At 44.3% G+C, this 27266-nt stretch overlaps 1 protein-coding gene across 3 annotated transcripts in view; it reads right to left on the reverse strand.

The window, feature by feature from the left end:
- Positions 1–26785, reverse strand: part of VPS53 (VPS53 subunit of GARP complex) — a 172080-nt gene extending 145295 nt beyond the window's left edge. For 2 of the 3 annotated variants that reach the window (XM_021667278.2, XM_064378150.1), the window contains exons 1-4: positions 26650–26785; positions 22787–22867; positions 13211–13260; positions 11116–11182 (exon numbers count right to left, since the gene is read on the reverse strand). In XM_021667278.2, the coding sequence (XP_021522953.2) occupies positions 11116–11182; positions 13211–13260; positions 22787–22867; positions 26650–26736 (285 nt within the window). In that variant the 5' untranslated portion in view covers positions 26737–26785. The remainder of the gene's footprint in view (positions 1–11115; positions 11183–13210; positions 13261–22786; positions 22868–26649) is intronic. The other variant, XM_012461778.2, reaches the window with a different exon arrangement.
- Positions 26786–27266: the final 481 nt, after the last annotated feature.

The raw sequence follows: 27266 nt of genomic DNA on the forward strand, positions 1-27266 counted from the left end.
AGAAGAAAACAAAAAAAAGGATTTGGAAATTATAAAAACTGGAAATGCAAAAAAAAACCCTGCAGTCTCAAATTTCAAAAACCATACAAATAATGAATTCTGTTGTCATGTGGAATATTTGTTTAACTCGGGTGATACTGCACGTCACACTTGGCAAATGTCTAATGGAGTTCTTAAAGACAGGACAAGAGAATTGAACCTTTACCACCACTATTGCCACAACAAATATTCTGGACCATCAGTAAGCTGTGCTGCCATTTCTATTCATGGAGAATGGCACACTGAAGGTAGCAAGGGGCCTCTGATAATACAGAGCAAGTAAACCTGGAATTGGTTTAAAGCAGAGCAGTGGGGATGGAAAGGAGCTGACAGAAAAGCCACAGGAACCTGACAAATACCTAGATGCACATAACCAGGAACACTGAATTCCAGCGGATGATACAATAGCAGCACTGGTCTCACCACCATCACTAAACATGAGTGAGCCCAACAAACACTTAATTCCAGTGGATGATACAATACTCAGCAGCACTGGCCTCACTGTCATTTTAACTAAACATGAGTGAGCCCAACAAACACTCAATTCCAGTGGATGATACAATACTCAGCAGCACTGGTGTTAACGCAATTTACTAAACATGAGTGAGCCCAACATGGTGCAAGGTGTTTTAAAATCCCAGTACTTTGGGAGGCTGAGGCAGAAGGATTGCTTGAGGCCAGGAGTTTGAGATTAGCCTGGGCAACATAGAGAAACCTCATCTATAAACATTTAAAAATTAGATTGGCTGGGCGCGGTGACTCATGCCTGTAATCTCAGCACTTTGGGATGCCAAGGTGGGCAGATCACCTAAAATCAGGAGTTCAAGACCAATTTGGCCAAAATGGTGAAACCCCATCTCTACTAAAAATATAAAAAATTAGCCAGGCATGGTAGTGGGTGTCTGTAATCCCAGCTACTCGGGAGGCTGAGGCAAGGAGAATCGCTCGCACCCCCAGAAGGTGAAGGTTGCAGTAAGCCGAGATCGTGCCACTGCACTCCAGCCTGGGTGATACAGCAAGACTCTGTATCAAAAAAAAAAAAAAATTAGATGGGCATGGTGGCATGTGCCTATGGTCCCAGCTACTTGGGAGGCTGAAGCAAGAGGACCATTTGAGCTCAGGAGGTTGAGGCTGCAGCAAGCTGTGATTGCACCACTGCACTCTAGCCTGGGCAACAAAATAAGACTCTGTCTCAAAAACAAATAAATAAGTAGATAAATAAAATAAAGTATATTAATTCTAACCACCCCCCCCAACAACCCTGAGGTAGGTATTATTATCTCCATGTCACAGATCAAAAGTATCTTGTCCAAGGTCACACAGACAACAGCAGAGACAAAATTTATATTCAAAGCTCAAGTTTTTTTCACTTGATCAGGCTACCATCCAATCTTACATTACTGAAAACATCTAATTATCCCAATCCTTAGAGAATTCAAATAAAATGCCAGTCCTTCATTGTACATACAGTGGGGAAAAGACAGCTATTTGGATTCCTTAAAGATTTTCTAAAAATGAGGGATTTTAGAGGACACGTGGCAAAGAGTTCCAAATATGCCACAGACTTGTCTCCCTGCCAAAAAAGCACTATCACAGTGATGTGGTTTGGCTGTGCCCCACCCGAATCTCATCTTGAATTGTAGTTCCCATAACCCCACATGTCATAGGAGGGACCTGGTGGGAAGTAACTGAATCGTGGGTGGTTTCTCCCATGCTATTCTCGTGACATTAAGTTCTCACAAGATCTGATGGTATACAAGAGGCTTCACCGTTCGCTCAGCTCTCATTCTTCTCTCTCTGGCCACCTTGTGAAGAAGGAAGGGTTTGCTTCTCCTTCCACCATGACTGTAAGTTTCTTCAGGTCTCCCCAGCCCTGCAAAACTGTGAGTCAATTAAACCTCCTTCCTTTATAAATTACCCAGTCTCGGGTATTTCTTCACAGCAGCCTGAGAGCAGACTAACACACAAGGCTTGTGTGCAATAAACAGGATGAAGAATGGTAGTGAGACTAAATCCAGTCGCACTACATTGTTAAACAATTAATGGACATTCGATGAGTCCCCACCTCAACTACAATCAACAGCACTCTAGAAGTAGGCAAAACAAACAGTCATTGGATTCAACTTGACAAAGGCAAGCCAACCATGACCTCTGTACTAGATGTAAGAAATCCTGGTTGGGAAATAACTGTGAGCCGGAATCAAAACTCTGCCCCTAGAAAAGGCTGACCTAACAACCCGACTCCAGGGCTACCCCCCAGATCCCGACTGCACTCCCAGACCTCAGCAATTCCTGAAGTTTAGTGTTATTTGCAGATACACTGAAAAGTACAGTGCAAAAAAAAATAACTACAAAGAAACAAAAAATGTCCAGCCATAATTGGCCACTAATGGGAAACTTTGAGGCCATACTTTAAAAGCTCAGCCGCTTTAGTTGGTATGTTTTAGTAGGAAGAACCAAGTAGCAATTGCCATTTTTTTTCCCCAAACTATTTGTGGTCCCTTTAATACTAATACCATTTATTTTCTTCAATTTTTATCAATGGGCTTCATTTTCCTCCCAAAAGAGAATGAGAGAAAGGATAAATTTAAGGCTGGGCGCTGTGGCTCACACCTGCAATCCCAGCACTTTGGGAGGCTGAGGTGGGTAGGTCTCAAAGTCAGGAGATCGAGACCAGCCTGGCCAAGGTGGAGAAACCCCATCTCTACTAAAAATACAAAAATTAGTCGGACATGGTGGCACATGCTTATAATCCCAGCTATTTGGGAGGCTGAGGCAGGAGAGTCACTTGAACCCAGGAGGCAGAGGTTGCAATGAGCTGAGACTGTGCCACTGCACTGCAGCCTGGGTGACAGTGCAAGACCCTGTCTCCAAAAAAAAAAAAAAAAAAGAATAAATTTAAAGTGATGGAGGATAAGAACATAAACTCTCCTTCTAGTGAGCCGACAAGACAAATTCAAAATTCTACATAATGAAGATCAATGCTATGCTGTGAAGTCCTACCACGTAAGTCTTGGAGAGCACAGTTATTTTTGTTTTTTGGTTTTTTTCACTTGAGACAGGGTCCCCAGGCTGGAGTGCAGTGGCGTCGTCACAGATCACTGTAACCTCAAACTCCTGGGTTCACGCAATCCTCCTATCTCAAACTCCTGCGTAGCCAGGACTATAGGTTTGTGCCACCGTGTAGGACTAATTTTTTCTTCTTTTTTTTTTTTTTTTCTTGAGATGGAGTCTCACTCTGCCACATAAGCTGGAGTGCAGTGGTGCCATCTCAGCTCACTGCAACCTCCACCTCCCAGGTTCAAGCAATTCTCTGGCCTCAGCTTCCTATCTGGGACTATAGGCATATGCCACCACATCTGGCTAATTTTTGTATTTTTAGTAGAGCCCAGGTTTCACCATGTTGGCCAGGCTGATCTTGAACTCCTGACCTCAGGTGATCTGCCCTCCTCTGCCTTCCAAAGTGCTGGGATTACAGACATGAGGCAACATGCCTGGCTAGACTAATTTTTTTTTTAATTTTTAGCACAGATGGAATCTTGCTATGTTGCCCAGGCTTATCTCAAACTCCTGGCCTCCCAAAGTTCTTCGATTACAGGCGTAAGTTACAAAGCCCATCCTATGTTTGCTCTAGTGCTTGAATTGGATCATACGCCAATTTTGAGGGGCAAAAGCAAGGAAACACTTTCTCCTTGAAAGGCAATGTACTTTCCTGATTTAGTTCATAAATCTTTATGATATCTCTAAGTAAAAGTGAAGAAGCCAAGTACCAAGAATCTCCTTTTTCGATGAAAATCAAGACATGAAAAGATTAAGACATACAGCCCCGGATGACACCCAAGGACAAGTAGAAATCTTTGTTTTTTTGGGTCTGGAACTATGCACTGAAGTGAGGAGGAAGAACAGGAAGCCTCTGATGGCATGTCACGTGGCTCTGAATCCACCCCATTCTGCCTTTTCATCACAACCTGAATGAAGACACAGAAAGCATGTCCGGCAAATCTGCTCATGATAAAATGGGGAGGTCATCAAAACTCCCAAATGTCTTGATGGGATAAACAATCAAGCAGAACTAGTAACATGAAACGAAAGCTGAGACATACACAGTCTGACAATTTCAAAGAATCTCTTGCATAAACAGAGGTGGAGAACGTTTAAATGAAGTTCGTATGAAAAGAGACCTGGGACAGCACTGGCCCACAGATGTGTTTTGTTTGGCCTTCACAGTGTTTGTGAAAAACACTAAGCCAACAGTTAAAAATTGTGAGAGTCACATAAAAATCTGGATTTCCGGCTTCTCTTGAAAAACTGATAGATCTGGCAATTCCAGGTCTGCATTCAGATGTGACAACTGGTTAGAATTAATTTGTGGCTATCCCCTTACGACAGGGCATTCACTCCCCTGGCAAATGTATTTGGATGCATACTAGCCTGCTTAAGCCATTTAGGTGACTTTCTTAGTTCTGTGGCCATCTGTTTGCAACTTTTGACCTGGGGGTTTCAGGTGACTGCCAACTCAATAGAAGCCAACGATGTAATATGGCTGCCAAAAATCTCACCAAATCCAAGGTAATGGAAGAATAGTGTCTAAAATCGGTGGCCCTTAACTTTGGAAGAGTCACAGACTCCTTAGGAAATCTAGAAAAATCAGTAAGTTTTCCTCCCAGAAATACGTCTAGATGTACAAAAATTTATGGTTAATTTCAGGGAGTTGACAGACACTCCGAACCCCAGCCTCTAAGTTAATGGCCTCCGCCTAGAACAAGGAAGTAAACTGTCTCAGTGCATGTTCACACAGAAGGTCTACTCCTGGGAATCACATTCCAAGAGGGATGCTGACAAACAGCTATCAAGAGCAAGGATGACAACGGGTCTGGAAATTACATTACAAAGATGAAGAAACTAAGAATGGTTAGCCTAGAAAACGGAAAACTTAGGAATATAGTATCCATTTTCAATTTCAGAAGCTGTAATAAGGAAAAGGGATTAGGTTTACACCCCTCCAGCTGGCAGAACTAAGACCAACGAGAAGTTACAATGAAGTCTATTTCACTATTTCAGTTCAGTCTAAGAAAGAAGTTTCTCACAACCAAAGCTACAGAAAACCCAATTAGTCTGTCCTGTGGACCAATACAATAGTCAGCTGCACATCACTGAAAGGATCCAAGCTTCTGCAGGATAATGAAATGTCAGAGACGGAATACAAAGGATTCCTGAACTGGGTGGAAGATTTTACTCTAATTATATAAACCTTCTTCCAAACTGAAGGAGTGAGCAGAGCTGGAGATGGCAATACAGCACCCCCTCCTTATCAGCAGTTTCATTTTCTGAGGTTTTAGTTACCTGTGGTCCAAAAATATTAAATGGAAAATTCCAGAAATAGACAATTAGTCAATTTTAGATTATGCACCATTCTGACTAGTGTGGTGAAATCTTGCACTACCCAATGCTGTCCTGACCAGGTCGTGGGTCATCCTTCACCCAGTGTGGCCACGCTGAATATAGCGCCCATCTCAGTCACTCAGCAGCCATCTCAGCTACTGGATTCAGCTCCAATCGCAAAAGCGGTAATGCTGGCATACTGTCATCATCGTACTACTTTGCTTTTAGTTATTGTGGTTAATCTCCTACTGTGCCTGATGTGTATGCTAAAATGTATCACAGGTATGGACATATAGGAAAAAATACAGCATATACAGTGCTTGCTCCTCTCTAGGTTTCAGGCATCCACTGGGGGTTTTGAAATGTATCCCCCCAGGTAAGAGGGGATGACTTGTAATAATTCTCTTCTCCCAAACCTTACTCATGTTCTGATCAAAGAAAGTTATGCCGCAGCCCTCCACTCAAGAGACAGAAACTTGGTAGCTGACCTCTCCTATGATTCTGAGAGCTTACTGACAACTGGTCAACATTTGGCCATGCTTGAAATTTCATATTGCCAGCTTTTTCTTCCTCTAACCTGCTCCTGTATTCACCTCTCTTTCTACCCACATTCAAACCATCCAATTTAATTCCTGGGAAGTTGCATAAATTTCATAGCATATCACATCATGTACTTGTTGAACTGACTCACCCACAAAATTTCAAACATGTGGGCATTTAATTAAAGCTTCTTACTGATGATTTCAACAGAGAAAAATGGACAGGATTCAGTGCCATGTAAACTTTGTAAGAGCATCACCGTCTGGTTAGAAGAGGTTACAGACTAGACCAGTTCAAGCTGGTCCACACAGGAGGTGGTCAAAAAGTAAAGACTCTCCAGACATTTAGCAGAATGTTAACCAAGCTGCCGGTATTTCAGAAACTTCAAGCTCAAGAAATGACCTATATAATTATGTTTTCAATATTTAAATCATTCCTTATCTCCAAATAATTTTTGAGTCAAAAACACTGCTTTTCCAAAAGAACTTTTCTGCTAAAAATGTCATTTAAGACACCATGAATATGAAGTAAACACTTTCCCCTTATTTACAGATTAAGAAGCACATCTATGCTGGGCACAGTGGCTCATATCTCAGCACTTTGTGAGGCCGAGGCAGGAGGATCACTTGAGGCCAGAAGTTCAAGACCAGCCTGGGCAACACAGCAAGAACCCATCTCTACAAAAAATAAAAAATAACTGTGTGTGGTGGCCCACGCCTGTAGTCCTAGCTACCTGGGAGGCTAAGGTGGGAGGATCGCTTGGGCCCAGGAGTTCAAGGTTACAGTGAACAATGATTGCACCACTGCACTCCAGAGCAACAGAGCAAGACCCTGTCCCTAAAAAAAAATAATAAAATTAAAAAGCAGCACATCAGTTCTGATTACACATAATCAAGATTAAATCTGTAAAAGGAAAACTCCTTCTGTCCATATTGCCATTCCCTTCTGAGTGTGCTTCAGAAGCTCAGGAAACGAGTTCTGAAAGCAAACTTTTCTTCTGTTCCAGGGAGGACAGGAACATGGGGCCTCTTGACCTATAAAACTCAATATTTTGGAACATCCGTAATTCTACCAAGTCTATGCCAGTCTAATAGACTCCTTTTAGCAAACCACCAGCCAGCCAGGGCTGGAGAGCAAGGCTTTCATCCCTAGGAGTTGACAAGGACAGGACCCAAGAGCTCCCTCGGAGCGGGGAAAAAAAGCCTCTACTTCAGTTTGCATTACAAACTGCTGGAAAAGACAGATGGAGGCATGACAGGAAAAGCAATTATTTCTTCTGGGCTTCCTTTCTGTCTGGATTCTAAGGAGACGAATACAAAATTCCATCACAGATTGAAATGCTATCTAAACATTCTTGAAAATGTGGTCTTGCTCTCTGAAATATGACCTGCTGGGCTGCGGCAACCTGTAACCTATTAATACGGGATGGTGGAGAATGCTGACTGTCCAGCAGGTTGTCTAATTCTGGGTCCGACTCTGCAATACTGCTAGTTTGCAAGAGTCCAGAACTACAGGTTGAAACATAAATAACTACAAGACATACATCTATTATACACAGCATGATCCAATAAAAAATGCTGATGAATCATTCACTATTTTCACATTCTTGAAATTTTAAATATCTAAGACTCCTGTATTTTAAGATTACTAGTGAGCCATTCCAAATGTAGGCTGAATCACACTGAACAGTAGTGTTGTTATTCCAAATAGTAGTAAGTTGGGACTATTCAGGAAAAAAACAAATTTTAAATCACTTTTAAGGAACACCCAGTTGCTGATCAAAATGTTTTTATGATAAAATGTTGTTTATTTATAATTAGTAAACAATCTTAAGCAGACAAAATATTCAATACAGTTGAATAAAATGTTGTGGGGTTTTGCTGTTGCTTTTGGAGATGGGGTCTCACTCTGTCACCCGGGTCAGAGTACAGTGTCACCATTACAGCTCACTGAAGCTTGTACCACCATACCCAGCTTATTCTTTTACCTTTTCATAGAGACGGGTATCACTATGTTGCCCAGGCTGGTCTCAATCTCCTGACCTCAAGCAATCCTCCCATCTAGTCTTCCCAAAGTGTTGGGATTACAAGCATGAGCCATTGCACCCAGCTCAGTTGAATAAAATGTTGTTGCATGTGGACTACGTGTAGTGAAATATAAAGATAACAAAGGTATAGTTCTCACCTTCACGGAGCTTATACACATCAAAGGGATGAGACTTGTTCTCTAGAAAGTCAAGGGAGACCCCAAAAGCCAAATGAAAAGTACAAGAAGGGCTGGGCACGGTGGCTCACGCCTGTAATCCCAGCACTTTGGGAGGCCGAGGTGGGTGGATCACGAGATCGAGATCATCCTGGTCAACATGGTGAAACCCCGTCTCTACTAAAAATATAAAGAATTAGCTGGGCATGGTGGCGCGTGCCTGTAATCCCAGCTACTCAGGAGGCTGTGGCAGGAGAATTGCCTGAACCCAGGAGGCGGAGGTTGCGGTGAGCCGAGATCACGCCATTGCACTCCAGCCTGGGTAACAAGAGCGAAACTCTGTCTCAAAAAAAAAAAGAAAAGTACAAGAATAGGGCTGTGGGATTTATGAGAGAAAGGATATCAAGTGATACTGGAATCCATTTTCTCCTCTGTAAAACAAGGGGTGTGGCCCAGATGAGTTTCAAATCCTTTCTAGTTCAAAATTCTGATTCCTTGGTGCATTCAGATGAGGTAAACAGAAAATATCATCAAGAAACTAGTATCTGAGCTGGCCCTTCGATGGGTAAGATTTGGAAATGCAGCTGCTGAAAGAAAATAGGAGAAAAAGCATGTCAAGCACAAAGCAGTACAGAAGCACAGGTCCAGAGAGCACAGGCATGCTGGTAGAGCACGACGTCTTCAGCATAGACAGAACACAATAGACAGGCATTGCTGTAGAGCACGACGTCTTCAGCACAGATAGAACACAACAGACAGGCATGCTGGTAGAGCACAGCCGTCAGCACAGACAGAACACAATGGACAGGCATGCTGGTAGAGCGCGAAGTCTTCAGTATAGACAGAACACAATGGACAGGCATTATTGTAGAGCACGACGTCTTCAGTATAGACAGAACATAACGGACAGACATGCTGGTAGAGCATGATGTCTTCAGTACAGACAGAACACAACGGGAGACAAAACCAGAAATGGAGACCAAAATTTTAAATGCCAAGCAAAGGAATCAGGATTTCTTTCTTTTCTTTTCTTTTTCTGAAACAGGGTCTCACTGTGATTCCCAGGCTGGAGTGTAGTGGTGCAATCATGGTTCACTGCAGCCACGAATTCCTCAATTCCGTTGATCTTCCCACCTCGGCCTCCTAGTAGCTGGGACTACAGGCACACACAGGCCACCACCATGCCCAGCTAATTTTGTAGTTTTTGTAGAGGTGGGGTTTTGTCATGTTGCCCAGGCTGGTCCTGAACTCCTGGGATCAAGTGATCTTCCTGCCTTGGCCTCTCAAAGTGTTGGGATTGCAGGTGTGAGCCACCGCGCCTGGCCTTGGATTTCATTTGGTAGCCAGAGCTGATGAGGTGTGTGAAGAGGCAGACAACACAATCAAACATCTATCAGGAAACTGAAGCGGCAGAATGCAGCTAGAATGCTTGAGGCTACCCTGTCACTCATTATGACCCCTCTGAAGATCCCATTACATGGGGCTCATCTGCCAAAGAAGCCAAGCTTCATGAAGCATACCTCAACAGACAAAAACAAGGAAATGAGGACTAAAACCCACGCCAGAGTCCAGAAAACAGGAAGAGTTTCAGGAACCTAATGTGCCTACACACAGCTTCTGAAGATGACAAGAAGGCCAACTCCTTACAAACAGGCCAAAGGAAACTGGCTATCAAATGGAAAGAGACGATAAAGTGGAAAAAGAAAATGCTATAACGTAGCAAAAACAGACAGATGGGTAAAACTAAAAATGCAAAAGAGACTCCTAACATCTGTAAGCCACTAGCAGAGGAAACAGAAATATCAGAGATCTGGAAATTTCAACAGAGGATTATACCCTCCTCTCACAAATCTGGGCAGCATCATGAGCATTTTTAGAAATTAACTGTCCTAAAAAATGTCCAAGAGGAGAAATAACAGAACTGAAGCGACTGTAAAGGTGCACTCCTGACCTAACTGAATTATCACTGAAAAGGGAGGACTGGACATGGTAAGAGAGGAAGACTAGAAAGGCATGAGCAGCGTTTCTACGACGACAGCGATTTCTGAAATACAATGCCTCCACAGTACAACAGAATCAAGGAAAAAAGAAAATGGCTGACAGATAACATCTGGCCCCTCAATGATTGAAGACTATCTCCTCCCTAAACACTTGCTTCCCTTCAAACAGCCCTCCTTAACTAGATCCAGTAAGACTTACAAAACTTTTTTTTTTTGAGACAGAGTCTCACTCTATCATCCAGGCTGGAGTGTAGTGGTGCAATCTTGGCTCACTGTAACCTCTCTGACCCAGGTTCAAGTGACTCTCATACCTCAGCATCCCAAGTAGCCGGGATTACAGGAGCGCACAACCACACCCGGCTAATTTTTGTATTTTTAGTAGAGACAGAGTTTTGCCATGTCAGCCAGGCTGGTCTCGAACTCCTGGCCTCAACTGATCCACCTGCTTCAGCCTCCCAAAGTGCTGGGATTACAGGAGTGAGCCACTGTGCCAGGTCAACTTGTAAAATTTTTTAATGATTCTTGAGTTAACTGCCTGCTGGCAAAGTGAGGTACAAGGAATCATAACTATGTCGGGTTACTATCTTTTGCAGCCACAAAAGTAATATCTAAATGCTAACAACTTAGCTGACAAATGCAGCAACCTCATTTAGCCACAGCCCACAAAATAAAGGAGCTATCCGGCACTAAGGAGAAAGACGAGGAAACTCCAGGGTTCTCATTTGGCCTGCAGGCCCCTGGCCCTGAGTGAGCTGTGCCACAGTATGCGATCCTGGTCCAGTGGACACTAAGTGACAGCACAGGGCTGCTCTGGGCACCTGCTTGCCTGTCCTGTCCTGCAGCGTGTGTGTGAAACCATCAATCAGAAAGCGCGCTGCAAGAAGGCACATCAACGTTTTGGTCATCTGGCTGCTGGGAGAGTACAGGTAATACGGAGGAATAAGTTACTTACTTGCCGTCCATCCTGCCCCACGTTCGTCTGACCTCTTACAACAGTTCGAATATTGTCATCCAGTCTCCTGGCAAAAAAGTTCAAGGATACAGTCATTCAAATAATCTTTACTCTAGGCTAACCAAAAGAAAAAAAAAAAACAAAATTTATCCACCAGCTTCTGCAGACTGTACCTAATTGTCCGAAAACCAAACGTGTGAGTGTTATCAGGAAGGAGGAGGGCAGCAACAGCAGTGCGGGAAGCCAAGTCTAGCGCACGTGAATGCTTCGGCTTGTTTTTTTTTTTTTTTTCCGCAACCTCCACCTCCTGGGTCCAAGCAATTCTCCTGCCTCAGCCTCCCAAGTAGCTGGGACTACAGGCGCCCCCCACCACGCCTGGCTAATTTTTTTGTATTTTTAGTAGAGACAGGGTTTCACCATGTTAGCCAGGATAGTCTTAAACTCCTGACCTCGTGATCTGCCCGCCTCGGCCTCCCAAAATGCTGGGATTACAGGCATGAGCCACCACATCCGGCTGCTTCACCTTGTTTTTAAAAATGGCTTCTTTTACTTAATATTCAGAGCTCTCTGAAAGGACTCATAAAACTTGCAGTATTTTTCATGGAGTAAATCAGGAATGACAAAGTTCCTGAGCCTTTACGTGAACACGCCAGAGAACTTAAATTACCTCACACAAAATCCGTTCCTCAGTTCTCATAAGGCAGAAAGGGCCAGGGTGATAGAGGGAATCTTCCCGCTCTGGGCCCTGGTCATGCAATCTATGTCTGAGACAGATCTACGGCTCCCAACTTCTCTTCTCCCATGGCTCACAATGTTTAATCACGGGCCACCACCAAACCCACCAGCAGACCTGACATTGCTAGCTGTTATGTGACCAAAGGATACACATATAAGGCCATCTTCATCTCTAAGCCTTGGGAATACAAAAACAGGGAAATAAATCCATTGAAAATCTAGTAGAAGGTCGGGCGTGGTGGCTCACGTCTGTAAAACCAGTACTTTGGGAGGCCAAGGCAGGTGGATGACTTGAGGCCAGGAGTTCTCAAGACCAGCCTGGCCAACACAATGAAACCCTGTCTCTATTAAAAATACAAAAATCAGCCGGGCATGGTGCTACATGCTTGTAATTCCAGCTACTTGGGTGGCTGAGGCACAAAAATTGCTTGAACCTGGGAGGCGGAGGTTACAGTGAGCCGAGATCATGCCACTGCCCTCTAGCCTGGGTGACAGAGCCAGATTCCATCTCAAAAAAAAAAAAAAAAAATCTAGTAGATGTGGGAGACTGAGGCAGGCAGATCGCTTGAGCTTGGAAGCTCAAGACCAGCCTAGCCAACAAGGCAAAACCCCATCTCTACAAAAAATACAAAAATTAGCCGGGTGTGGTCTTGTACAACCGTAGTCCCAGCTATTCAGGAAGCTGAGGTGGGAGGATCACTTGAGCCCAAGAGTTTGACACTACACTCAGCTGTAACTGTACCACTGCACTTCAGCCTAGGACACAAAGTAAGACCTTGTCTCAAAAAAATAAAGAAAATCTATTAGAAAGCTTTTGCCTTCTTCTATAATTACAAAAGCTGTTTTGAATAGACTCTGTCACAGCTCCCTTCCTTTTGTATGAATAACTGAATGAAGACAGGCCAAAGAATTGAGTTCCTTACCACAAAGTTCATACAGATAAAAGAATCATACGGCCATGCGAGGTGGCTCACTCCTGTAATCTCAGCACCTTGGGAGGCCAAGGTGGGTGGATCACTTGAGGTCAGGAGTTCGGGACCAGCCTGGCCAACATGATGAAACCCCATCTCTACTAAAAATACAAAATTTGCCAGGCATGGTGGCTCACACCTGTAATCCCAGCTACTTGGGTGGCTGAGGCAGGAGAATCACTTGAATCCAGGAGGTTGAGGTTGCAGTGAGCCAAGATCACACCATTGCACTCCAGCCTGGGCAATGAGCAAAACTTCGTCTCAAAAAACTAAATAAATAAATATAAATAAAATTTTTAAAAATTATATTACCATCTATGGCAAACTTGAGATTTCAGTGCTCTCACGGTATACTTTTCATTAATTAACAATCATACAATGTTACTCACCTTATTTTCAGCCTAATTTTGTTCACGACTTCGTCTATGTTTGCCAGAGACTACAATAAAGAAGAAAGAGTACCCAGCTGTTAGTTTACTTCCTGGAATTCCTCTTTCACAGGAAAATGATAAGCTGCAACCACTACTTATGAAATCTCAAGAAATGTAATCCCATAGTATGACTTTCGCTTTAAAAAAAAAAAAAAAAAGTAAAGCAGTAGTTGGAAGCTACTGCCAAATCCAGACTAGCCCCTATTTTTTGTAAATAAAGTTTTATTGGAACACAGCCATGCCCATTTCCTTACATATTGTCTATGGCTGCTTTTGAACTACAATGGCAGAGTTAGGTAGTTGTGAAAGGCACTGTATAGGCCACAAAGCCTAAAATATTTACTATCTGCACCTTTAGGGAAAAGTTTGCTGACCCATGGTATGTATGATTGTGACAAAGTCATATAACAAAATACAGCAACAAAAATGAATGAACTATCATAGCATGCAACAACATGGATAAACATTACTAACATGATGGGGCACGAAGAAAGCCAGATGCAAGAATATATAGGATACAATTTCACTTACATAATAGGAAACCAGGTGAAATTTTTCTCTTGTCTTAGAAGCTGGGACAGTGGTTATCTCTGGGGGAAGGTAGTGACAGTAAAGAGGCAGGAAAGGCCTTCAATTTTTTTTTTTTTTTGAGATGGAGTCTCGCTCTGTAACCGAGGCTGGAGCGCAGTGGTGTGATCTCGGCTCAATGCAACTTCTGCCTACTTCAAGCAATTCTCCTGCCTCAGCCTCCGGAGTAGCTGGGATTACAGGCACATGCCACCATGCCCAGCTAATTTTATATTTTCAGTAGAGACACGGTTTCACCATGTTGGCCAGGCTAGTCTTGAACTACCGACCTCGTGATCCACCCACCTCAGCCTCCCAAAGTACTGGGATTACAGGCATGAGCCATCGTGCCTGGCCAGATTTTTTTAAATGGTTCATTTCTTGATCTGGGTGGTAGTTACCGGCTGTATTTATTTTGTGAAAATTCATCAAGTTGTACACTTAAGATTGGTGTACTCCTCTGTATTATGTTATACTTCAATAAATACACAAATTTATTTTTTAGGATATAGAGCCATTAGAAAAAAGTCTAGAAGGATACATATTAGTTGTAATCTATTAGTAGCTGCAACATTAGTAGCTATAATCAACTCTGTATTGCACTAAGAAAAGGGATTTCAAATTTTTCTTCTTTCTACCTGTATTTTATAATTATTGACTATGCACTACTACTGTGATTATAATAAAGTATTTTTATTATAATGACAAAGGGATCACTTCTGACCTTAGAGATAAGAAACTGTGAGGAAATGGTGCCCCCTACTGGATGAGAGGAGGTACAATTTTATAGTACCATTTTAATTCAAGTTTTCAAAATACAATTTAATAAATCCTCTTTCTCTCTCCCTTAACAGATATTTTATCTCAGAAGGAATTGAGGATAGTGCAGGAAATACTCTTATAAATTGCTCCTGGCTACCTCTGCTGGGAGGAGAAGGCCAGGTGCCTTCCAGAGGCAGATCTGGTAAGAGAAACGGGCCATGAGTGTTTGAGACATCCGACTGGGTTGTCACAGCTCATGTTACTGTTCTGACCAAGCCAACAGTTACTCAAAATTTTCAGAAATCCAAGAACAGCTTGAGGTTAAAATGAATCTCAGGCTGGGCGTGATGGCTCATGTCTGTAATCCTAGCACTTTGGGAAGTTAAGGTGGGAGGATCACTTAAATCCAGGAATTCAAGACCAGCCTGGACAAAACTTTGAGACGTTATCTCTCCAAAAAATAAAAAAGTTAGCCAGGTACAGTGGCATGTGCCTGTAGTCCCAGATACTCAGGAGGCTGAGGTGGAAGGATCACTTAAGCCCAGAAGGTCGAGGCTGCAGTGAGCAATGATTGCACCACTGCGCTCTCGCCTGGCCAAAACAGCAAGACCCTAACTCAACAAAAAAACAAAACAAAACAAAAAAAAACATGAATCCCAGAAAAGAGAAATTACTTTAATTGAGGAATCTAATTCAGTTGAACTCAATCTAATCCAATTCTGTCAAGTCTATTACTTCAAAAAAAAAAAAAACTGGGTATAACATAAATCTCCACTGTGTTAATAGTAACTTAGCTGTCCCTGTGTTAACAGTAGCTGAAGTCTGGCCCAATCCTGCCACTACTAACTTGCTGGAAGGCAAGCTGATGTACCTCTCTGAGTTTCTGTTTCCTCATATGCAAAATGGCATAGTAGTAGCTCCTGCCTTACCCGTCTCTGCTGGAACCCACACTTTAGAAAAAAAAAAATTTTTCTTTTGGTATTAAAAAAAACACCATTCAAAAATTTATCAGGAAACCTGGGTGAAGGATAGCCATGAATTTTTTTGTACTATTCTTGTACCTTTTCGGAAAACAGCAGATTATACCAAAAATTTTAAAAATCTGTATTCAATTTAAAATGGGTAAAACATGTACATGACCAAAAATCTGGATAAAGGAAGGTATGGTGAAAAGCGGGGCTTCCTCTCGCCCTGTCCTGTCCGTTCCCACAGCTCTCTTTCCCAGAGGCAGTGGCTCTGAGCCACTTTCTTCTCTACCTTCTGGTAGGTAATCTGTGTATTAAAAGCACAACCAAAACATTCCATAGCATGCTTTCTTCACTGAACAATGTAACTTGGAGGTCATACCACATGAGCAAATACTGATTTTTGGTGGGACAGTAACCATTTCTTAAATGTAATAATCCTCAGACATGAAGGTCTTAAGCCGTAACAATTTTTCTAAGAATAATCTAAAATATTTATGCAGTCAGATGTTCAACTGCAATGACAGGGCAAAAACTTGGAATGGACCTAATTGCCTATCAACAGGAAAGTCAAATAAATCAGGCCATATTTATTTGATAGAACTTTATGCCACCACAAGAGATGCTGGTCAGGCAGGCTATGAAATAACAAAGATTGCTTATGATACCGTGCTAACGAGAAGAAAGTATTTTTATTATCATTTTATGATAGCAAATATTTTTATAATATCAAATGGCCTACCTTTAAGACGGCAGCTGACTCTGTCACCTAGGCTGGAGTGCAGTGGTGCAATCATAGCTCACTATAATCTCAAACACCTAGGCTCAAGCAATCCTCTCACCCCAGCCTCCTGAACACAGGTATGTACTAATTTTGTTATTTGTGTCTGGTTAATTTTATTATTTTTTTATAGAGACAGGGTCTTGCTATGTTGCCCAAGCTGATCTTGAATTCCTGGACTCAAGCAATGCCCCCACTTTGGCCTCTCAAAGTACTGGGATTACAGGTATGAGGCAGCGCACCTGGCGCCATAATATCATTTTCATAATATCATGAATACAGCTATTATAAAGAACAAAGGCCAGGTGTGGAGGCTTACATCTGTCTTTTGGAAGGCTGAGGTGGGGGGACTGCTTGAGCCCAAGAGTTAGAGACCAATCTGGGCAACATGGTGAAACTCCTTCTCTACAAAAAAATAGAAAAATTAGCCAGATGTGGTGGCACACACCTGTAGTACAAGCTACTTATGAGGCTGAGGTGAGAAGATCGATTGAGCCTGGGAATTCCAGGGTACAGTGAGCTGTGATGGTGCCACTGCACTGCACCCTAGGTGACAGAGTGAGAATCTCAAAAAAAAAAAAAAAAGAAGAGAAAGAAATATCCTAAAGTTATAATATTTGATTGTTAGGTGGCCCCTGGGTGACTGTTTTCCCTTTATTTCCAGACCTGTTGGGAAGGCAAAAGGGAAAGCATGCTAGCATTTAATGTGGGTCTCTTAGGCAACAATTCTAGCACTTTTCCGAAATTATTTCCCTTAATCCCCTCTGCCATGTGAGGCACACTATTCTCCTGTTCAATGTTATGATTGGGAAGTATGGCTGGGCACGGTGGCTCATGCCTGAAATCCCAGTACTTTGGGAGGGCTGAGGTGGGCAGATCACGAGGTCAGGAGTTCGAGACCAGCCTGACCAAAATGGTAAAATTGTCTCTACTAAAAATACAAAAATTAGCCAGGCATGGTGGCGTGCACCCGTAATCTCAGCTACTCAGGAGGCTGAGACAGGAGAATTGAGAACGGTGGTGTGAGCCAAGATCACATCACTGCACTCCAGCCTGGGTGACAGGGAGACTCTATCTCAAAAAAAAAAATGGGAAATATGTAGGCTCACACCTGTAATCCCAACACTTTGGGAGGCCAAGGTGGGTGGGTCACCTAAGCTCAGGAGTTCAAGACCAGCCTGGGCAACATGGCAAAACCCTGTCTCTACCAAAAATACAAAAAAATTAGCTGAGTGTGGTAGCGCACACCTGTGGTCCCAGGTACTCAGGAAGCTGAGGTAGGAGAATCACTTGAGCCTGGGAGGCAGAGGTCGCAGTGAGCCGAGATCATGCCCTTGCATTCCAACCTGGGTGACAGAGTGGGAACCTGTCTCAAATTAAAAAAAAAAAAAAAACCAGACTGGGAAATACTCTGAAAGGACAGGTGCTTTGCCGGAAGCTGAAGAGACAAGTCATTCTTTCTTCTCCATCATTTGCCTCTAACGCAATGGTTCCCAACCTCATTTTCCCCCACCCCAAACACCTGACACCCACTCCCTCACAGCTCAGTGTCTCACTACGGCAGCAATCCTCACCAGGGTTGAGGGCCAATCCTGGAGTTGGGAAAAGCCCCATGGGAATCCACACTGACTGGACAGTGGGGTTTATCCCGCTTTGAGAATCACTCATTGGGCTTAGTTATAATGTGGTTGTACAGTTTTAGCTGTATAATTTTTAAATGTTTTAGTTATTGAAAAATATTTCCTTGGGAGGCCGAGGCGGGTGGATCACAAGGTCAAGAGATCGAGACCATCCTGGTCAACATGGTGAAACCCCGTCTCTACTAAAAATACAAAAAATTAGCTGGGCATGGTGGCGCGTGCCTGTAATCCCAGCTACTCAGGAGGCTGAGGCAGGAGAACTGCCTGAACCCAGGAGGCGGAGGTTGCGGTGAGCCGAGATAGTGCCATTGCACTCCAGCCTGGGTAACAAGAGTGAAACTCTGTCTCCAAAAGAGAGAAAAAAAAAAAAAGAAAAATATTTCCTGATTATAATGGTAATTCTTCACAAGTACAGTGAGTGAGCTGTAACTGAAAATAAGTCATCCGTACATCCAGGAGAGTATGACCACAGTCAGAATTCTTGCATATTGCCTTCTACTGTTTTATGAAAATATATTGCTATACAAAAATGAAGTGGGAAAAGCAATTTGGCATCTTTTCTATCATTTTCATTTTTTTAAAACAGGATCTCATTCTGTCACCCAGGTTGGAGGGCAGTAGCATGATCTCAGCTGACTGCAACTTCCACCTCCCAGGCTCAAGCGATCCTCCTGCCTCAGTGATCTACCCACCTTGGTCTCCCAAAGTGCTGGGATGAGAGCTTACAGCCGTGAGCCATCATGACTCAACTTGTGTTTTTTGGTTTTTTTTTCCTCTTAACAATACAGATCCAGAGCATTTTGGAAGTCACTAAAAACTCTTTAGAAACATCCCCATATAACTCTTTTCTCAAACTTCCTAATTATGTTAGTTTTATATTAGTTTTTTATAAATTTCACTTAGTTTCCTCTAATCAAACTTCCAAATGATAAGACTTCAGTTTACTATTAGGAGATATAAAAAGTTTTCCTATTTTTTTTTTAGACAGAGTCTCGCTCTGTCACCCAGGACTGGAGTGCAATGGTATGATCTCAGCTCACTGCAACCTCCGCCTCCTGGGTTCATACAATTCTCTTGCCTGAGCTTCCTGAGTAGCTGTAATTACAGACCACAGCGGCTGATTTTTTGTATTTTTAGTAGAGACGGGGTTTCACTATGTTGGCCAGACTGCTCTCAAAATCCTAACCTAGTGATCCGTCCACCTCGGCCTCCCAAAGTGCTGAGATAGTGCCATTGCACTCCAGCCTGGGTAACAAGAGCGAAACTCCGTCTCAAAAAAAAAAAAAAATCAGTATGTCCATTTAAAAAAGTTTGGAAGGATACACCAAGATATTAACAATGATGGGGATTATGAGCTCCACACTCAAATACCCAACTACTTTTTCCACCTGGGTGACCTGAGAATGTCTAATATTGGGCTCACCCTTACACTCCACTGCAGCCCTACTTGCCACTGAAACCTGCTCTTTCTCCTTACGCTCAGTATTGGGTAAAGCTTAAAGCTGCCAGTGCTCACCCAGTCAGCCAAATCTGGCTACCTAGAAACCAAAGTTCAAAATCCTTAACTTACAGCCAGACACAGTGGCTCAAATCTGTAATCCCAACACTCTGATAGGCTGAGGCAGGAGGGTGGCTTGGGCCAAGAGTTCGAGACCAGCCTGGGCAACGCAGCAAGGACCGGTCTATACAAAAAATTTAAAAATCAGCCAGGTGTGGTAACATACCTGTAGTGCCAGCTACTGAGGAGGGTGAAGTGGGAGGACTGCTTGAATCCAAGAATCTGAGGCTGCAGTGAGCTATGATTGTGCCACTGCACTCCAGCCTGGGCAAGAGAGCGAAACCCCCCTCTCGAAAAAAAAGAAAAAAAATAGTAACTTGGCCTATAATGCCCAAGCTAAACACCATTTCCTCAAGGGAGTAAGCCTTTCTAATTGTCACGCCCAAATAAGGCCCTGGGTTCAGCTGTCACTGTATGTGGCATGCTTCCTTCATGGTAATGCTACCACATTTAAGCTGAGTGTTCTTATCTTTCTGTGTCTCGCTATTCTCATTGTAAAACAAGAACGGTAACAAGGTGGAGAGTGTATCACTGTTTAGTGCCTAGAATAGTGCCAGATACACAGGAAGCATCTAGTTAAGATTATGTAAGACTAAGTAACAAATAATAATTAAAAATTATACAAATAAGGCATTGGAACATTATAATTTACCTATAATCTGTTAACTGTGTGATTGACGATTAAGAGAGACCCGTGGAGTCTATGTCGGTAGAGACCATATCTGTCTTGCTCACTGCTCTACCCCAAATTTCTTATAAAGCTAGGTAGAGTAGGTGTTTTTGTAACTGAATGAATCAATGAGTGAATTCTGGATTCTCCACGAGCCACCACCTTCATCCCCTCAAGTACCAAACTGCATGACCTAGGTCCCCTCAGTAGCTCTCAGATCTGGTTCTCTCCACCCCACAGCTTTCTTCGGGCCTCGTCATCTCTTTCCGGTCACCTCTGCATGGGTCTCCCTCCTGCAGTCTCTCCCCACCTCCATGCCTTGCTCATCCTCCAAACGGCTGCCAGATGAAATTTTAAAATGTGAATGTGCTCCAGTCATTATCCTGTCAAAAGTCCTTCAATGAATACGCACTGCCTACAGCATCAATCTCCAGAGAGGGTGCCTGCATCCCCAAGGGGGCTGCCATACTATCCCTTGGGGTGTGAGAAGAAAATAATGAAGCCCCTATGTTTTTTTTTTACCTATATAGCAAATACTACTGAAGCCTAATTTATTTAAGATTGGTATTAGACAATGTATATAATATTCTGGGGATACAAGCTTAAAAATTATCACAGTGAAAATCAATTCTGTGAAAAATTAGGTGCAGTGGTTCATGCCTATAATCCCAGCACTTTGAGAGGCCAAGGTGGGAGGATCACATTAGCTCAGGAGTTTGAGACCAGCCTGGGCTACATAGAGAGATCTCGTCTCTACTAAAAAATAAAAAAAAAAAATTAGCTGCATGTGGTGACACGCATCAGTAGTCCTAGCTACTCAGAAGGCCGATATGGGAGGAAAGCTAGAGCTCAGGAGTTCAAGGCTGCAGTGAGCTGTGATTGTGCCACTGCACTCCAGGCTGGGCAAAAGAGTTAAGACCCTGTTTCAAAAAGGAAGAAAGAAAAAAAGTATTTCACTGAGAGGCATGTGGTAAGCCTAGAGGACCCAGATCCTCCAGCGTCCTGCTCCTCCACTCAGCCTCACCCCTGTGAGTCTCTGTTCACTGAGCACATCTTGTGTTTCCTGCTGTGGGCCTCGGTCCTATGATTGGAAGGGCCATCCTTCCCTCACCATCCTGGAAGACTTACCTGGCTGCCTGCTCTGCCTAGAACACCGTTCTGCCAGACTGCTGCAAGCTTGACCCCTTCGTGCCCACCAGGTCTCAGCTTAGAGGGCACCACTCACAGAGAGCTTCCCGCTAAGCTCCTGTATTTAAAGGACCCTGCCCAGGCATCATGCTCTATCCAGAACCTGCTTGGTGTCAGAGCCACCATATTTAACCATTTCTTGTATATTTGTTGATAGATTTCTTGTCTTTCTCCCTACACTAGACTCCATGAGACCAGGACAGTATTGGTCATGTTTACACTTATCTCTGGTTTCTAAAAATAGTACCTGACACTCAGTAGATATTTAATAAATGACTGCTAAGTTTTACTAAATGAATACGTGAATGAATCCCTCTAAGTTTTACTAAATGAATACGTGAATGAATCCCTCGAGCTTGGCAGAGGCCACCTCCACCTCCTCTCTGAAGTTTTGATTTTCCCTGGAAGAACTGGTCTTTCTTTCCTTACCATACTGCCCCATCCTCACGGCATTCACCCGCGTCACCCATCCCTTGAGGGCATGGACTGGATCTTACTCATCTCTGTATCCTCAGCACCTGGCACAGGGACTGAGAACACGGGACAGGCACCTACTCACAACTGCTGACTGAATACACAAAAACTAAGTGGGACTCTTGCTGCCCTTCTCCCAACTTGGCTACTTCCAATTCAGGTCTACTTCTCACCCAACACCCAGAAACCAAAGTTGTAAGATAATCCATCTATACAGGCAAATCACCAGACAAAAAAAGTAAAACGTAAAGTCTAAAAATTTATACCTTGAGGCTGAGGGTGGTGGCTCACCCTGTAATACTAGCACTTTGGGAGGCTGAGGCGGGTGAATCACCTGAGGTCAGGAGTTCAAGGCCAGTGTGACCAACATAGCAAAACCCCATCTCTACTAAAAATACAAAAATTATCTGGGCATGGTGGCGGGTGCCTGTAATCCCAGCTACTCAGGAGGCAGAGGCAGGAGAATAGCCTGAACCTGGGCATCAGAGGTTACAGTGAGCTAAGACTGCGCCATTGCACTGCAGTCTGAGCAACAAGAGTGAAACTCTGTCTCAAAAAAAAAATAAACAAATAAAAATTAAAATTAACACCTTGAAATGGAGGTGAAAGTGATTTTATGATTCTGGGCTTATCCTGCCTGCCTCACTCCCTCTTTTCCCCACTACATTAAAAATCCTTTCCCCTTTACAACAGATTGGGGGGACTCTCGCAACATGAGAGTACAGTTATTAATAGTGTGCTCACTATACAAAGAATTTCATTCTAACAGTTTAACTCACTGCCCCAGGTGGTGATGATGGAGTATGATCTGAATTTAACTCTGCCTTGTTTACCAAGGGCCTTTAGACGATCTAGTATAACACACCAAGCATAATACTCAAGATGAGCCAGAAGTCACTGAAATGAAGAAAACCTGAAACTGTACTTACTTGCTCTGTTGGGAACAGGGTATTGATATACTCAACAGCATTGAAATCGGCTCGATCTAGAGGGTCCTGGCTTGGAAATACCTACATAGAAAAAGAGAATTGTATATAAAAACATGTTGTATACCATAAATATATATAATTTTGTCAATTAAAAGGAAAATAAAGGGCAGGGCACGGTGGCTCACACCTGTAATCCCAGGACTCTTGGAGGCCGAGGCGGATGGATCACCTGAGGCCAGGTCTCTACTTAAAATACAAAAATTAGCTGGGCATGGTGGCAGGTGCCTATAATCCCAGCTACTCAGGAGACTGAAGCAGGAGAATCACTTGAACCCAGAAAGTGGAGGCTGCAGTGAGCTGAGATCATGCCACTGCACTCCAGTATGGGTGACAGAGCAAGACTCTATCTCTAAATAAATAAATATAAATATAAATAAATATAAATGTATGTATGTATGTATGTCTGGGCGGATCACTCGAGCTCAGGAGTTGGCCTGGGCAACATGGCGAAACCACATCTTTACAAAAACAATCAGCTGGGCACAATGGCACATGCCTATTGTAGTCCCGGCTACCTGGGAGGCTGAGGTGGGAGAAGCACCAGAGCCTAGGACGTTGAGGCTGCAGTGAGCCGAGATTGTACCACTGAACTCCAGGATGGGTGACAGAGTGAGGCCATGTCTCAAAAAAGAGTCCACTTCTGAGAAATACAGCTAACTCCCTAACAACCTGAAGAACATGCAACAAGGTGGATGACACAAGCAGTCAAATGACCCACCGGATACTGGGTCTCACCAGCTCAAGAGAGTTATAACTGTGGGAAGCAACTTCATCTTGAAGAAGCCTTCCAAAGAAATGTAGTGTCAAAGAATCAAAACGTCTTCTAAGACAACTGTAAGAAAAGTTTAAACCTTCTACCACATCAAGAGGAGATGGATGAGAAGTGAAGATGCTTTCTTTTTAAAATGCTTAGCATTGCTGTTTCCAAAATACACGTATACATGTTATTTACACCATCTCAATGACATGTGCTCACCAGAGGGAATGTACACTCGGTTGAGAGCATGACATAAGAGACATGAACTGTCTATTTCCTCAAGTTGGTCTCGGTTTCTGTATTCCTCTCACCCTGCTTGGTTTTAGTGCTGCCCTAGGTTTTAAAATGTTTGCATGTAACAAGGCCCCTCACAGATGCCAACTACTTCATTCAGTATTAACTGAAAAAAAGTGTCTGGTTCCAGTGCTAGAGGAAGAAAACCAACAGCCCTAGAGCATCAAAGAGATGCACACACTGTACTTTGAGGGCAATTTAAGGAACCTCAGGGCACAGTGACTGATTTTCAGCTTAGGCAATGACTCTGGGACTTAAGCTTGAAGCAAAATGTGATTCCACTATATTAGGCCTTCCTGACTCCTCACACTTCGCTACTCTTTACAAGTATGCTACTACAGAATTTCATTCAATCAGACAGCTAAAGAAAAAATTCTGGCCCAGCATGGTGGCTCACGCCTACAATCCCAGCACTTTGGGAGGCTAAGGTGGGCGGATCACAAGGTCAGGAGTTCAAGACCAGCCTGACCAACACGGTGAAACCCCATCTCTACTAAAAATACAAAGTATTAGCTGGGCATGGTGGTGAATGTCTGTAACCCAGCTACTTGGGAGGCAGGAAAATCGACTGAACTTGAGAGGTGGAGGTTGCAGTGAGCTGAGATCTCGCCATTGCACTCCAGCCTGGGCAATAAGAGCGAAATTCCGTCTCGAAAAAAAAAAGAAAAAAGAAAAGAAAAGAAAAAATTCTGGGCCAGGCATGGTGGCTCACATCTCTCATCCCAGCACTCTGGGAGGCCAAGGTGGGCAGATCACCTGAGGTCAGGAGATCGAGACCAGCCTGGCCAATATGGTGAAACTCATCTCTACTAAAAATACAAAAAAATTAGCCAGGCATGGTGGTGGGCACCTGTAGTCCCAGCTACTGGAGGATGAGGCAGAACTGACTGAACCCAAGAGACGGAGGTTACAGTGAGCTGAGACGGTGCCACTGCACTCCAGCCTGAGACAGAGTGAGACTCTGTCTAAAAAATAAAAAAAAAACAAAGAAAATTCTGAATTCATCTTGACATAAAGATGTCTGCTTAATAGATAAACCTATACTATCACTCAAACTTATTCTTACAAAATAGGAAAAATGTTCAAAAATTCACTGCTATATAATTCATCCATGTAATCAAAAACCACTTGTACCCCAAAAGCTATTGAAATAAACAAATAAAAGAAATAGCAAAAATGTGCTTTTCTGATACCTGTCCGTCAAACAATAACTGACTGCATTGTTCATTTCTTCCATTAGAGCCCACTAGCCGTAAGAGCAACGGAAATGGATGTCTTTTTCTGGCAAAAGGAGGTCAGTGGTGGAGCACTGTGGCCTGAACACTAAAAGCTTTGCCCAGTGGTTTGGCATCCTCAGGCTGTGACAAATGTGTTTGTATAAGTAACTCAACCACTACTAGAAAAAGCACACATCCAAAGGTCTATCAATGCCCCTGTAGTCCCAGTTATTCGGGAGGTTGAGGCAGGAGGATCGCTTGAGCCCCAGGAGTTCCAGGCTGCAGTGAGCTATGATTATGCCACTGCACTCCAGTCTGGGGAAAGAGCAAGATCCCATCTTCAAAAAAAAAAAAAAAAAAAAACTCCATAAATGGGACAATATATTACTTACTATAATGGCAGACCCATGGCAAATATTAATAGTCAAGATATGCCAACTACTGGCACTAGCAGAAGTAATGTTTTACTTAGAAAAGCTTCCCAGGGGTCATTAAATAAGACATAATGGAATTGTCCATTTTCTCAATCATAAACCCCTTTCCTAAATCGTAACTCCACAATTCCTTTAAGGGACATTTTCTCCCTTTATCAGGAGCAATACTCTGCAGTATTTTTTCTTTTTTTTCTTTGGAGAGGGAGTTTTGCTTTTGTTGCCCAGGCTAGAGTCCAACGCCGCGATCTCGGCTCACCACAACCTCCGTCTCCCGGATTCAAGGAATTCTTCTGCCTCAGCCTCCCGAGTAGCGGGGATTACAGGCACAAGCCACCACACCCGGCTAATTTTTGTATTTTTAGCAGAGACGGGGTTTCTCCATGTTGGTCAGGCTGCTCTCGAACTCCTGACCTCAGGTGATCCGCCCTCCTCGGCCTCCCAAAGTGCTGGGACGACAGGCGTGGGTCACCGCGCCCGGCCTGCCCTGCAGTATTAGAAATCACTTTCTGGCCGGGCGCGGTGGAGCACGCCTGTAGTCCCAGCTACTCGGGAGGCTGAGGCAGGAGAATTCCTTGAACCCGGGAGGCGGACGTTGCGGTGAGCCGAGTCGCGCCATTGCACTCCAGCCTGGGCGACAGAGTGAGCCTCCGTTAAAAAAAAAAAAAAAAGTTCCTTCAGGGAAAAGAGGCCCCTTGGGAGTATTCTCCAAGCTAACCCGAACTACTCCACAGCAGGAATTCTCGACCTTTTAAGAATAGGAATCTGTCATTTTTCAGTATTTTCTCTATGCTCTGCCATCCTACGTTTTCCAATCCCCAGCTCCTCCCGCGGGGCAGGCCGAGACACCGGGGCGTCGGCGCGACTATGCTCAATGAATGAAGCCCCGCAATCCGCAGACTCTGAGGCCGCCATGCACGGCCTGCACCCTTCTAGGTCTGTCCTCTCCGAGCGCGTCTACTATGCTCAAAACCACCAGGACCCCCGCCCCTCGCCACAGACACTGAAGCCTAGAAAAGGCTCCTTCCTTCTCATTCAGAAACGCCCTCACCCAGGCCATCTCGCGGCCTTCCCTCAGCGCCGCCCAAGGGGCTGGACGCTCACCTGCTCGATGGCCAGCTGCACCTCGGGCGTGAGCTGCAGAACCGCTTCCAGCTCCTCCACGAACTCCAGCTCCTCCTCCTCCATCATTCCGCCGCCGAGCCCCTGCGACCCCCGCAGGGCCCCACTCAGGCCCCCAGCCGCCACCCAGCCACAGCACCGCAACCCTCCCGCGGCAGCGGCACCCCGGCAACCCCGGCTCCGTCAGCCGCTCCGGCACTTCCAGGAGGCCGCGGCACTTCCGGGATCGGGGACCTGTGGGATCGTGGCGGACTGAGCCTGGCGGCGTTCCGGTCACGTGCCGGATCTCCCAGGCGGCTCCGCGTGCCCTCAGCGCTCCCTTAGGATGGCGGGGCCTCTTCCTTAGCCCAGGGCGCCGACGCTGAGGGCCCCGAGGCTGGGGCAGGGCCTGGCCCCCAGTCGGACGCCCGGAGGACAGCCAGCTCCGCGTGTCCCCTGCCATGGGGGCGACGTGGGCCCAGCTGGCAAGTGGCGGCGTTGCCACGGACATTCGCGGGGCGGGACGGCGTCCGCTCGGTGGAGAGAAATTCTCTGTGCGCCGGGCTCTGCGCGGAGGCTTTTCGGGGCTACCGCAGCCTCCTTAGCGAGAGAAACGCCTT

The sequence above is a fragment of the Aotus nancymaae genome, unplaced genomic scaffold (genome assembly GCF_030222135.1).
Source record: "Aotus nancymaae isolate 86718 unplaced genomic scaffold, 86718_ANA_hifiasm-v0.15.2.pri h1tg000018l, whole genome shotgun sequence".
NCBI lineage: Eukaryota > Metazoa > Chordata > Mammalia > Primates > Aotidae > Aotus > Aotus nancymaae.